Source organism: Monodelphis domestica, chromosome 1 (genome assembly GCF_027887165.1).
Source record: "Monodelphis domestica isolate mMonDom1 chromosome 1, mMonDom1.pri, whole genome shotgun sequence".
Classification (NCBI taxonomy): domain Eukaryota; kingdom Metazoa; phylum Chordata; class Mammalia; order Didelphimorphia; family Didelphidae; genus Monodelphis; species Monodelphis domestica.
This window is the reverse complement of record NC_077227.1, coordinates 473,613,198-473,627,297: the sequence shown is the minus strand read 5'-3', so window position 1 is coordinate 473,627,297 and position 14,100 is coordinate 473,613,198. Positions and strand designations below refer to the sequence as shown.

General features: G+C 37.7%; 1 protein-coding gene across 11 annotated transcripts in view; it reads right to left on the bottom strand.

The window, feature by feature from the left end:
- The window catches only part of CCDC187 (coiled-coil domain containing 187), a 122,759-nt gene that overhangs the window by 11,876 nt on the left and 96,783 nt on the right, over positions 1-14,100 (bottom strand). For all 11 annotated transcript variants that reach the window (XM_056812700.1, XM_056812697.1, XM_007475319.3 and 8 more), the window contains 3 exons: positions 11,841-11,919; positions 5,207-5,373; positions 900-1,063 (listed from right to left, as the gene is read on the bottom strand). In XM_056812700.1, coding sequence (XP_056668678.1) covers positions 900-1,063; positions 5,207-5,373; positions 11,841-11,919 — 410 coding nt within the window. The remainder of the gene's footprint in view (positions 1-899; positions 1,064-5,206; positions 5,374-11,840; positions 11,920-14,100) is intronic.

Below are 14,100 nucleotides of genomic sequence, written 5' to 3'. Positions count from 1 at the left end.
ACCACATTAATGAAAAAAAATAGTGTCAGAAAAGGACTAAATTTAGAGGCTGATTAATTATTCTTGTATCCCAAGGGTCTATTTGTAAAGATTTTGTATGGCACCCAGTATATCTCCACCATAATAGGGCTTGATACAATTATGCCCAATATTCATATTCTTGATAAATGAAAACATATTTGTCAGCACCATTAATAAGTCAGTAATTTTTTCAGACTAATTTCCAAAATGTCCAAAGAAAATCAAATAAAATAGTTTTGGAGGACATGTCCATAGCTGCATTTTTCCAGATGAGGGGCAGTGATGGGGGTTAGAGAGGCTATCAAAATTGTTTTCATCTGCTCTATCATATTCAGCAGAGGAAAAGGCCAGAAAGAATCTATAATAGCAGTGTCCCAGGTTTATGTATTTAATATAGACACCATCTCAAAAATATTCTAAGTAGATGTCAGGGAAAAGAGACTTTTCTTCAATTTGAGAATATTAGAGGCCAGTTATCTTAGGCCATTGCCATAAGTATAGGCTCTACCTTAGCCATCTAGGTTTACATAGAGAAAATCTCCACTTCAGGATGACAGGAAACACCTCAAGTTACAGCTACCTATTTCACAAATGCTGGTAACTAGGGAGATCAGATGAAAGGTTGTGGATGACTCATTGAAGCCCATGTTCCCACTACTGGTGCATATACTCAACAGAGTCTTTTTCAGCTGCAAAGGATGGTGCATTGCCATTTTGTTTTTTCTTTTAAAAGACCACTTGAATTGCTACTGGGAAATGATAGTGGTTTGGATCTGATACCTGTCAAGCCAAATTTATTTTTCTTAACGATACCAAAATTACTGCATGGCATTCCTTTTCCCTCGTGGAAGCATCATCAGTTGCAATATCAACAATACCTTTATTTTCCTGGTCGTCACTCTTCACGAACTGGCCCAGAGTTTGATCCCTGTGGTCAAGCATGTTACTGACCATTGATCTGTCCTTGCCCCCCTTCAGCCACTGTGGCTGTAGGCATGAGTCCTCATCAGGAAGCCCCCGGATCTCCCTCTCAGCAAGAAGGCTGCAAGGCAGTTCAAAAGAGCAGTTAATGTTTTCTGACCCAGCTCATACTTCTCTTATGGGAACCACATCCTGGTGGGACTCTGTGCCCCAAAGGCTCTGCTGCATTGCCATTCCTGGGAAATGAGGAGGGGATGGTACTTGCTCTTTTGCTGTTTGAATAACTATATCAATCCCTAGGTGAAGCATGCTTTAAGAGTCTGTGTCCAGTGTTCAGAGCATCATGTTAATGAAACTAAGGTTATGTAGTCATCATTCCTGCATAGGCTATATAAGTTTAAATTATTTCCCACTCACAGACTGCATCCTTAATCAAAGCTGTGTGCTTTTTTTATACAAGGGAAAATGGATGAATGAATATGGATGATTCAGTGGAGTCCATCCATACTGTTTAAGATACTGTAGCCCATGTCTTACTCATAGCAGTGATAGGAACATAATCTTGCTTTTAATAAATACCTAAAACAAACTTCCTAGCCTATACCCTCAAAATAATTTCAAATTCTACCCTTTCCCTACTCAGACTCTGCATGAAATATATGTGGGAGTTGGAAGACTTTAGAATACCTCCAGGTTTCCTGTTTGGCTGGTTTCTGGAGCACATATTTACTGGCCAACATGTAAGTGTCCTTACATTTCTCTATGTACATTCTCAATAATATATCTTTCTCTTTTTTCCCACCTGTAAGCCACTATAAATAAACCCATTTAGAACATTTGGGGCCTTGCCCAAATATGACATTAGATCCTTTTAACAAGAGTTCAGTTCAACAATCCATATCATCAAGACTTATTGAAACCATATTTGTCTTTATATATTTGAAGGACTGCCATCTGGGAGAGATATTAAATTTGTCCTATATAGCTCTAAGGTAAAGAATTAGGGCAGTATCTAAGGATGAAAGTTACAAGGAGTTTAGCTCAGCATAACTTCTTAATTATGAGAACTATCCAACAATTGAATGGACTACCTTATGAGTTATTACTCCTTATCACTAGAGGTCTTCCAATGGAGAAGAATAACTACTTATTGGGAATGCTAAAGAGCAAATTTCCTGTACTATATTGAAAGTTGTATTAAATAATTTCTAACGCCTCCTCCAAATCAAAGTTCTGACTATCTTCTTATAGGGGGAGGGTTCTAAAACAGAAGTCTTTGGACTTTTAAAAAATATTAAAACTATTTGAAATATAATTGATTTCCTTTATGATCCTATCTATTTTTATGTATTCAAAGCCATTATTCTGGGAAGGGGTCCAGAGGCTTCATAAGACTGTCAAAACAGTCCATGACACAAAAATGATTAACAACTCCAGCTTAAGGCCCTTTCATTTCCCCTGAATATATGTGGGTCTTCCTGCTGCACCTATCACCATACAAAATTGCCATAGGAAGTGTATGTACTTTATGACTTGAATTGCTTTACCTCTGAGCTAGGGAAGAAAAACACATGCCCAAGTCCTTCCAATAGCCAAGTGAGTTAGTTTTGCTACTTCCAAAGAAAAGTATAGTAAAACCTTAAAACTCTAGTACAATTTTAGAGAAAAATGTTAAAGGGCTCAGGATTTTTTGTTGGTGAAGCTATGTCAACTCCAGTTCTAGAAGAATTTGCCTGGTACAGGAATTCCCACCCCTTCCCACCCCCCAGAATCCTGTCATTGGTTGTCCAGGCTTTACTTCCAAAGCATCTCAGGAGGGAAAAAAAATGCTCCTGTTAATGATTTGGAAGAGTTCTAACCAATTCCTTATAAATGGTAAGCCTAGTCCCTATAGGCAATATCACTATCATCAATGTAAAGTATTTGTTGTTATTACTCTTTTGTAAGACAACTGTATACATTTTTTCCCCCTTGGCCAGAAAAAAATAACACCTTTCAGTCATACTCCTTTTTCTGTACAGGAAAATCTCAACTATTCTTTCCATTCTTCATTCTTCAGTTATAATAACCCCACCTTACATCCAAATAGTACTTCTGGCATCTTGAGGGCTTCCATTTAAGTGATTTCATTTTATTTAACCCAAAAATAATCATCAAGTGCTAATTATGTGCATGATGCTTAATTATCACAATAATCTTATGAGATAAGGTAGCTATATTATAGCCACATTACAGATCATGATACAAAGGTTAAGCAAAATGAAATGAGATGCCTTAAAATAGCCTGACCAGTTAGTGGCAGAACTAGGAAAAGGATATGAGTTTCCTGAATTTGAGATCTATTATATTATAAGATCCTGTATCATATACCACACAGAACCTTATCCTCACCCATATTCTACACTATATTTACTGATCTTTACCTTCACCTCTGCACTCACCTTTAACCTGTGTAGGATAAATATAAAGAGTTTTATGACCAGTGGTTTAATATTTCTTTATTTCTTACTTTATGCTTCCCAAGGACATCATGGACTCTCTCTACCATTATAATTCTTCATGTACTGTGATGAACATAGTGCTGCAGATGGAATCGATTAAGGTATTGGAAAAAGGTATTGACATTTTGATGTCAAGAGTTTTACTACATGGGTTTAGGGTAGATTGAGAATAATCAATACAACTAGACCTATCAATTGGAATGACCCAGATTTGTTTGTTTCCCCTAAGAGAGGAAATTTGAAAACTCCTCTCTCTTATAGTCCGTGAGGCTACATTAGGGGAATGGGCTAAATATTATTGAAGAATTCTCTGTTGATTTATTTCGGGCTGATCTGGCTACAGCTTTCTTTTATAATACATTCAAACCTTCTTACTCCATGAGACCCCTCTTCTGTTTTCCCCAAAGCTGACATCTAGCTCCCAAGACTCAAGAAGCACTCTCTATTCTGGAAAGATTCTACTAACTACTTGGGCTAATGGTCACTGTGTCACCATAAGCAACCTTCTCAGTAATAAGCAGGCAAAGTGCAGCCAAGAAACCTTTTTAAAGATGCCTGTGACTTGTAATCAATAGGAACATGAATTATAGATCAGTTTCAAGCTGAGATTTATTTGAAAACTGCACCCACAGGGAAGCAAAGTACAGTACTGACGCATTGGCTGTTGGAATAGGGAATTACTTCCTTTTACCCAAAGAGATTTTTTAAATAGTCCCTGACCTTTTCCTAAAATAAATAACATCCAAATATCCCAAGACCTGTAAATGACTACTGTGTTTCCCTGAATCAGCTTTGGCACACCACTGTTCTGAATGAGACTTCTTTTCTCAACATACCTCTCCAAATGTCCCATCTCCATCATCATTCACATTATCTATTGCATTGATTGAGCATTACTATTTGAAGGATAAGGAAATAGGTCATGATTTATGGGTGCAACCATGTTTATAGATTATAAAGTCATTTTAGCTACTGAAAGGAAGCCAGACCCTTTAAATGGAGAAGTACTTTCCTGGAGGTCAGTAATCCACTTTAATTAAACCAATTTTCATTTCAAAGGGAAAATTAAAACTTTCACAGTGTTTTTCAAGAAATTCCTTGATGAATAGTGAGGCCAATACCTTTTGTGTCAAATGGTTTACCCTCAACAGTCATTCAGTGGAGTCACCTAGACTGATTCAGCACAAATTTCAGTAATTTCTTTCCTAAGGGAGCTCAAAAAATGTAGAATGTAGAGACCATACAATTCTGTGTGCCTGTCCTCCTTTTCTATATTCAAGGTAATAAATAATTCTGTTATTGGGACTTCACAGGAATACAATTCTGGTCTCAGTTTTTGTCTACTTCTGCAACCAGATCATACTCTTTTATTTTGGACTCCAGCTTCCTAATGGCAAGGCAGTGGAGAGGAGACGAGAGACAAAAGGGAGGTCAGAGTTAAGAGGAAAGATTTCCAAAGGCCAGATATAATCTCAGAAAGGCAAGATGATTGCTAAGGGGACTGCACATTCAAACATAAGAGATCCCTTTGTCCACATGTCTTATTCTCATTTGTTCTTCCAGATCAGAATAAAACTGCATCCCTAAGCCAAGTTGTTAAGTACCCAGAAAATAGGAAGCTTGGTGGGCAAATCATCCCTATAGAGCACGGCACAGCACCACATGCAGACAGGTGCTTCAAAAATGCCTTTTAATGTTAACGTTCAGATTACCTAGCTGCCACCAACCCCAAAACAAATCACACTCACTGTGTGTTCTCATACCATTTCAGGTTTTCCCCAGGGTCAGGTAAGAATGAAACTGATCTTCCTGTATCAGATGAAGTTGAGGTCATCATGTCCTCTGAACTCCTGACCAGCCACTCGGATCTGTAGACTTTCTCAGCTTCAGGCTTCTGGTCTTCTTTAGCTTCTGACCAGGGATTAGAAAACTACAAAAAACAGTTCAGATTATACTCTATAACATTTCAAATCTTTGTCAGTGAGAAAAGAATTCACTGTTGGATAAAGACATGCACCCAATAGGCAAAGTGATTATAGCCCAGGGGGGAAAGCAAAAGAATTGAGACCCAGCAAATCAAAAGCAAGATACATTCTTGTCCACATAAATGGGATTTGCTGGAGCAGAGTAGGTTTACAATGCTAAATTAGCTTGGATTATTTCCTAGATCAACAAGTTCTCTATCATGAAAGAAGACATTTTCTCCTAAAGTCAAGAACACATTCCACTCTATAGATCCCTCTGACCTTAACTTTGCCAGCCTCATTCTCTTCAGTTCCCTATAGAAATGTTCACTCAAAATTTTAGAATCATAAAATATCCCACAGGTTAAGGACAGAAAGGAAAGTTTTGTATATTTTAAAATATCCATCACAGTAAAGTTTTTTGTGGCAACAAAAAATGGAAACAAACTCATTGGCCAATTAGCAAATTAAGGATGATTAAACTGTGGGAAACAAATGTAATGAACTATCACTGATATATTCATTATATATCACATATATAATGAATATGAATAATTCCGAGAAATACGAAAACTTCTATGAACTAATGCAAAATGAAATAAGCAAAACCAGAAAAATACAATTCCTGCAACAATGTAAACAGAAAGAATAAAACAAAATGGAATACTGGCTAAAGAATGGCTCTAGAGAAGAAACAAAAAACGTACCTCTCACCATTCTCAGCAAAGTTGGGGGAATAGAGTATAGAATATTGACTAAACTATCAGGTGCAACTAACTGACTTGTTGGACAGTTTTGCTGAACTTTCCCCCTCCTTTTTCCTTTTTTTAACCTTGTTACAAGTGATAATTCTCTTGGTAGTAGAAGGGAGGTGGCATATTCAGAAATAAATGTACTGTTAAAACAGAAACTATCAACAACAACAAAAAGATTTGACCAATCATAAAACATTAGAACCAGAAAATCAGAAGGCATTGCAACCATAATTCCAGAGGACTCATGATGAAGCATGCTACTCACTTTTGTTAGATTTAAAATAGTTTTGAGCGTCAAATAGTTGTAGATAAGAGAGTGGGAGTCATAAACTGTGATAATTAAAATGTTTGGGAGCAAGGGAAATATATATATCAATTATGACCGTTGAAATATGTTTTCTACTGTGTCTTGGTTTTATATAAATATAAGATGGTCGCCAGGGAATATATTCCCAATTTATGAATATGCCCAAGCCAACTGGGTTTTATAGAGAAATTTAATTTATAATACACTGATTAATCAATAGAAAAAGAAAGAAAGGAAGAAAGGAATAAGAATGAAGGGCCTCAAGTCAATAAGGCCTAGACCTCAGTCCTAAGAGCTAAATCAGTCAGTTGGTTTTATCACTCACCCAAGATCTCTCTAGGTAAGGCTTCTCATGCCAACCTCAGGCTCCACCTTCAAGAGAGCCTCCTTTTAAGAAATGTTTCCAGAGAATTCTCCTCCTGACTCCTCCTGAGTTCTCCTTCCACAGCCTCCTTCAAGACCTCTCCAGGAGCTCTCCCTCCAGGACCTCTCTCCTCTCAGACCTCCTCCAGAGCATCAACCCTCCTCTTAGTCCTCAGACCCCGCTATCTTTAAGCCCACAATCTAAGTTCCCTCCCCTCAGTTCTCACATCTACCAATCACTGTAGATGTCTCCCCTGTGCCAATGGTGGCTCTAGCTTAACCCAGGACCGCCCAGAGGTCTGTCCCCTTTGCACATGTCTGTTGAAGGTCATATTCTCAAATAATTAAATCTTGATCTTTGCTGCATCCCTTCCTAAATCCTGTTACTCTGAGTAGGGTGGAGATTGTAGTTTCTAAGACCTGGTTCTGTCATTCCAAGTATCTCTATTGTATCAATTCTAAAATCAATCATGACTCAAAGAACTTCCTGTTCTATGCTTAAGCATAGGTCAAAGCCCTTTCCATTGTTTAGCAAAAGGTTTCTGTCCTAAAGTAGACTTAAGTAGGGAGGAGAAGGATCCTCCCATGCCAAGGAGTTTCATATTCCAATAGAGTTCTTACTATCAGTAGGAAATTTTTTCAAGTATGAAATTTCCCAATGGGGAAATCTCCAACATTCATAAGTCTAAGAAATTTTAAGGTTACACTTCCCAACAGAGAAAACTGATGAACTCAAGAGTACCAACTGCACATTTATTTTTTGGACATAGCCAAATACAAGAATTTGTTTTGCTTGACTATACATATTTGTCACAAGGCTCTTCTTTCTTAATGAGTAGATATAAGGGAGATAAAATTGATTTTTGTTGACAAAAATATTTTTTTAAAAAGAGTATGATATTAAAATGAAAGGCATCAATCAAGCAATTTTTAAAAAATGAAGCTAATCTAATCAGTTCAATCTTCTCATTTTACAAAAAAGGAAATAGAAGCCTAGAGAAGAGCAGTTACTTTTCTCACATCACACAGAGCAACTGAGGCAGAACTAAATCCCTAGGCTCTTGAAATTTAATGCAGTGTTCTTCCCTACTCTATTATCCAGGCATATGCCATCCTCTGCAGACTAAAATGATGATACTAATCCATTGAGAACAAGCACTATCTCATTATTTGGTCTTTATATTCCTAGTACCTAGTTCAGTGCTTTCTAGCTAATAGTTTTAGGTGCTTAATAAATGTTTGTTGAAAAATCTGGGGTCAAGGGCCATAAGTTTGAGAAATCTAACCCTACCAAGACAGGCAAGCTTCAATTACCCATCCACATTCTCTAACCTAATTCCCTTCTCAACTTGTGTCCAGGGGCACATGTTGGGAAGCCATGGTTAAGAGTCCTACCCATGACTGTGCAGTAGAATCAAACTGATATACTCAGAGTTGAACCACAGAATCTACCTTCCTTAGAGGACATTTGACCATCTAACCATAAACACATTGCAATGTACAATTAATATGATACTCAAGAACAGATTTGGCGAATCCTACATTCAGGCTTGGAGGCTAAGCAACTCAGATAAAAGCAATCTCATAGTCTCTTCTTTCTCTAACTGTAACAACATTGCTACACTAAAGAAAAACGACTTCCTAGAAGGTATAGGATATAGCTGAATAATGGCATTTAATATTTCCCACTGTCTCGACAAATAACTTTGCTGTGGTTTTTATTCAATTTACCTTTATGAATAGAATTCACTGTTAAAGTCCTGTTCTAATATCTCATTTTTATGTGGAAATGGCCCAGAATTTTTGACATGTAAGCTTCAGTAAGTCCTGTCATGGCAAAAAGTCTTTGAGTAAGAGTCTAATGATGGACAGTGTATCTCTCATCTGAGAACCAGGATAACTAAGTTTGGGAGGGACTTGGGGATCAGCACCAGAAAGGTGCCCACTAGGCTATTATTATTAGAACACAGCAGTTCAAAAAGATCATAGCTCTTAGTCAAGGGGGAGCACTGTATTAATGGCAGTAATGGAGTGTCCAAACTGATCTACAGGGGGCTGATCTTTTATGGTCATGGAGTATAAACAGGGAATATAGGCTTTTCCTGTCTCCATATATAGATAGGAGGTCAAATAATAAAAGCTTTACCTCCTGATGAGTCACTTCATAAATATTTTGTAGGTATTTAAGTTCTTCCAGAATGTGATAAAGGAGGATGAAATAGCAATTAGTAATCATCAGGGTCAAGATGAAGCATTTGGGTGTCCTGGAAGGGTGTTAAAACCTATACATATATATGCATCTGAAATTTGTGTCTTTTAATTACAGTCTACCAAAGGCCTTTTGCCTTTACAACAATTGCTAGAGATTGGATCTGTAATTTCATTCATATAGGCAGCTCCCAGTTGAGAAAACTCTCTTACAATGCAGGTTAATACTGTTTCTGTGACATATTCTTGGAGAGTTGTCTGAAACACGAAGAGATAGAATGAGGTCACAAAGATAGTAAGTGGCAGAGGCAGTGAGTGCTTCAATAGGGTCTTCCTGCTGTTGAGGTCAGTTCACAATCTAGTCATTACCCCTTTGCTGCCTCTTTGATGATACACATGGTCTATCACAAAATAACTATGTAGTAGAGAATAAGGCTTTTCTGGAATTTAGATGTACTTTGTTAGGGTCTGAGTCCCTCAACTTTAAAAAAAAAAAGATCAAGTTCAAAAATATTTCTCATTGCATCTATGCCCACAAGTTATGCTCTAGGCAACTACTTGCCTTCTCTACCTTTAGGCCTAGCTCTGGTAACAACAAAACAGCATTAAATGCAGTTCTTTCTTTAAAAGGAGGACAGGGTGGGTGGGGACAGGGAGGAGGAATATCCTGACCAAATAAGAATAGGATAAATACTATGAAAGATAACTTCAAGATCTTTCATTAATGGAAGACCCAAGGAGGCAAAGTAGGGGAGGGCTAGGTCTATCTGGTCAGAATGAACTCTCTTAATGTTATTATTATATGCTAAAGTGGAATTACATTTTATTCTCGAATTACCCATTAGGTCTTCCCCTTTCCCAAAATTCTTGGATTTGGTGGTAAGCCTTTGTTCACACCATGACTTTAAAGCTTTGATCCTGTTTCTTTCTCTGCCTATACGTTCTGTGAAACCAGGGAACATGTCTTAATTGTTTTGGTGTTTCTCCTTGTCCCTAACACATTGCTAAATTGTTGTTGGATGAAAATGAATGTATGTACCTTTCCTGATGGTTGAATACTAATCATTTTAATTCTTCCTTACCCAGAACTTCCTATACTGAAAAACAAACAAAACAAAACACAGGTACTATCAATAACTAAACCCCACAAACTCACTTTTAGCCTACCCTTGCCTACAATCATTTTCATTATACTCTGAAGTATCTTCAGCTCCATGTAGCAGGGACATGGACCACATCTACAATTCCTAATAGGGCTCTCCTATGACTTGGTTTTAAACTATGACTGTTTTCTTTCCACCAATAGCATTTATATACTAATTACTGAGGATTCATCTTGCTTTGTGATCTGGAGAGCAGATGCAAACATGGAACACCAAACAAATAAATTACTTGTCTGCTAGCAAGGAAGAAGGCCTACCTTAAAGTTTAATTAATGTTTGCAAAGCATTTAGATTACTCAGATAAAAGTCCATAAGCAAGTATCAATTATTATCAGCAAGTCTGGTTCTGCCCAGGAAAAGGAATACATTATTCTTTCATCAGCCACTAAGATGGCCAGAAAGCAAAAATTCCTCATCAGACATTAAAATAGCACCCTAGTGACCTGATAACCACCTGGTCCAAAGAAAGCATCTAACTTCTCCCACCCAACCCCATCAATTCTATTTATCTTTCCTTATATGCACATATTGAAATAGGTATGATAGACAAATGGCCAAATTTAGCACCAGAGATCTGGCTTTTCATTTTGATAACTAGGCCCAAACTATGTGGTGCCAGACCAGAGAATGAAAGCCCCCAACCATTCTGCCATGTAATTACTTCCACCTGCCCTGAACTTCCCACCATTAGGATCATAATGGATTAGATAACAACAGGGAGGTTGTTCAGAAGGCTCCAGCAATTCAATTGACTATCTTAGAAGTGACCTGGGAGCCCAATGACATTAGCACAATTGAGAAGATCAGATTATCTAGTTATCACCTGGAACCCAAGAGGATAAGATATAGAAGAAGGACATGGCAAGGACAAGTTCTGAGACTAGGAACCAGAGAGGGACAACCTGAGGTTGCTGACTCAGGGAAGTGGGAAAAGATCTTCAGTTTGGCAAGTGTACAGGTAGGCGAAGAGAAGACAAAACAGACATCTGAAAGAAGAGAGGGCAAGGAATTTAAAGAGAAGATCTTAGGTGAACTCTTTAATGATTTATGCAATTAAAATTCTTTAAAGAAACCTTATAAAGATTTTGGTAGTAAGTATGACCAAATCTGCCTGCAAATGGCATTTCTAAGGCAAATTAGACATTATTTTCATGACTGATACAGGCTTCAGTTCTAACAGAATTTACTTTACCTTTTCTAGAGTTAGCCTAAGATCACAGAAGCTACAATAACAATTTGCAGTCATCCAACTTGGTGATGACATTATCTAAATTCTTATAGGATTACAGATTTTGAACTAAAAGGAACAGTAGAAATAATATAATTCAACCCTTTCAATTTTGCAGATGAGGCAATTGAGAATCAAAGAAGTTAAATAAGTTGCTCAAATTCACACAGCTACTAAGTGGCAGATTCCAAATTCAGACTGTCATGACATTGTAATGAGCAGAGAGAAGGAGCTTCCTAACACTTCAAAGAATGATGTATTGACTCAGATTTTTTAGAAATAAACAATTTCTAAACATTTTAAATTGCTAGACAAAAGGACCATGGATATCACTGGGCTATCAGATCACATCAGCAGTTCAGAAAAGGCAGCCAGTTCCTGACATCCTCTGAAGAAGCCAATGGCCTACCTGTTCTGGCTGCAGATCTGTTAGGCTTTTGTGCTGATCTTCAGTCATTAAACTGTAGTTTCCTTTGTCCTCCAAACATCTAAAAACGGTGAGAATAGCAAAAATTATCATAACATTCCACAAATGTCATTCTAATGTCATTGGCTTCCAAACACTAATTCTATGTACAAATTTTGATTATCCATGTTAACAGCAAGAGGGCACACATAATCTAAAAATTATTGATATTTGCCTTTAGAATTCATTGTCTATTTTCTTCCCAGTGGCTTTTTACATTCCTAATTCTATTTGACTGAACCTAGATGGCAGAAGAGAGGAAGCAGTCAAAAACATTTCTGGGAACAATTTGGATTCCCAAATATTTTATTTTATCTAGAGTGATTTTAAATGGAGTTTCTCTCTTTCTAATTCTTGCTGCTGAATTTTTTTGAAATATATAGAAATGCTGATGATTTATGTGCATTTATTTTGTACCCTGCAACTTTTCTAAAGTTGTTAATTATTTTCTAGGAACAATTTGGAAAGGACCACACTTATTTTAGTTATAACTTGTCTAGTTGCCTTAAACTAGGCCACATAAATAAAGAGAATAAGCTCACTAGTTCTATCTTTGTTTAGGGCAGTTATCTTCACAAAGAAAACCCTGTTCCCTAGTCAAAGACTGAACTCTAACCCTGAATCCATCACCAGGTTTGGTAAGGAGAAGGCCTTGAACAGTCTAACCCAATCCATCCCTCAACAGACTTCTCTCCAGCTAATGATAATCTACTTGGAATTATTCTTCCAGAGTTAGCATACTTACCTCCAAACGTTCCATTCCATAACTGTACCCTCCACCCCCGTTCACTGTGCTCTTTGGAAGGCCTGATCCTTAGAGTTAATATACTTGCTTTAATTCTTTGCCTTTCTTACTCCCTCCACCTTCTAGATCTCATAGAGACCTGGCTATCTTTTATAACATGAAATCTCTAGCCATTAGGACCAGCTGAAGTTTTACTTATACCCCTTGACTCATTGGTCATGGCTGGGAGACTCAATAAATCCCTTGCTCCCATTGCTATTGCCCGGACTCTCCTCCTTTGAAGTGTATTCAACCCAAAGTTGTTACCTAATTAAAATTCTGGTGTTATCTACCAAGGGGCTGCTAGGTTGCTCAGTGGATAGAGAACCAGGCCTGGATTCAAATCTGGCTTCAGATACTTCCTAGCTGTGTGACCCTGGGCAAGTAAGTCACTTAACCCCAATTGCCTAGCCCTACTTTTCTGCCTTGGAATCAATACTTAGTAAGTAATACTAAGTAAGAAAAAGTAAGGGATTTTGTAAGAAAAAAAAACAAAACTTATACCACCACACGCCAGGACCCTTTCCCTTCCATCCTCAATTAGTTTGGTGAGAGGCTTTCTCTCTATCTCTGTCTCTCTCTCCCCTTTATCCCAGTTCCTGCCATGGACTCAGTTATAACATCTAAAGAGATGATCCTCAGATGAATTTCTCCAGGCCTAATATCTTGCCTGAATTCTAGTCTACCATCATAACCTATTGTACATCTAAAATTGGATTTTCCTTAATCATCTTAAACTCAACATATTAAAAACTAAATTCAGTATCTTTCTGTCAAAATCCTTCCCTCTTCTAAACTTCTCTATTACTGTTGATGGCATCACCATTTTCCCCAGTCACCCAGGCTTAAAACCCTGGTATCATCCTCAACTCTTTTTCATTGACTTCTACATAACCAATTTTTTTCAAGTCCTATCAATTTTACTTTTGCAACAACTCACATATATGTCATGTCCTCTTCTTTCTATTCACACAGTTGCCTCCCTGGTGAAAGCCCTTTATTACTTCCTGCCTGGACTATTGCCATAGTCTGAGAGTTGTCCCACACTCTCAGATCTCTCCCCACTCTAATCCATTCTCTACTCATCTGCCAAAGTGATCTTCCTAAAGCACAGATCAGTCATGTCACTCTCTCCTCATTCCATCAACTCTAGGTCCCCTAATATCTCCAGAATCAAATAAAAAATCCTCAATTTGGCTTTTAAGGACCTTCACTACCTGACCTTTTGCTACCTTTCCAGCCCTTTTACACTATCCTCCCTACACAAAGTCTATGATCCAGTGATATTGACCTTCTTGCTGTTTCTCACACACAACACATCACCTCCTAACTTTGTGCCTTTTTACTCACTGTCTCCCAAACTTGAAATGCTCTCCCCCCCTTGTCTCTGCTTCCTGCCTTCCTTCAAGACTCAGCTTA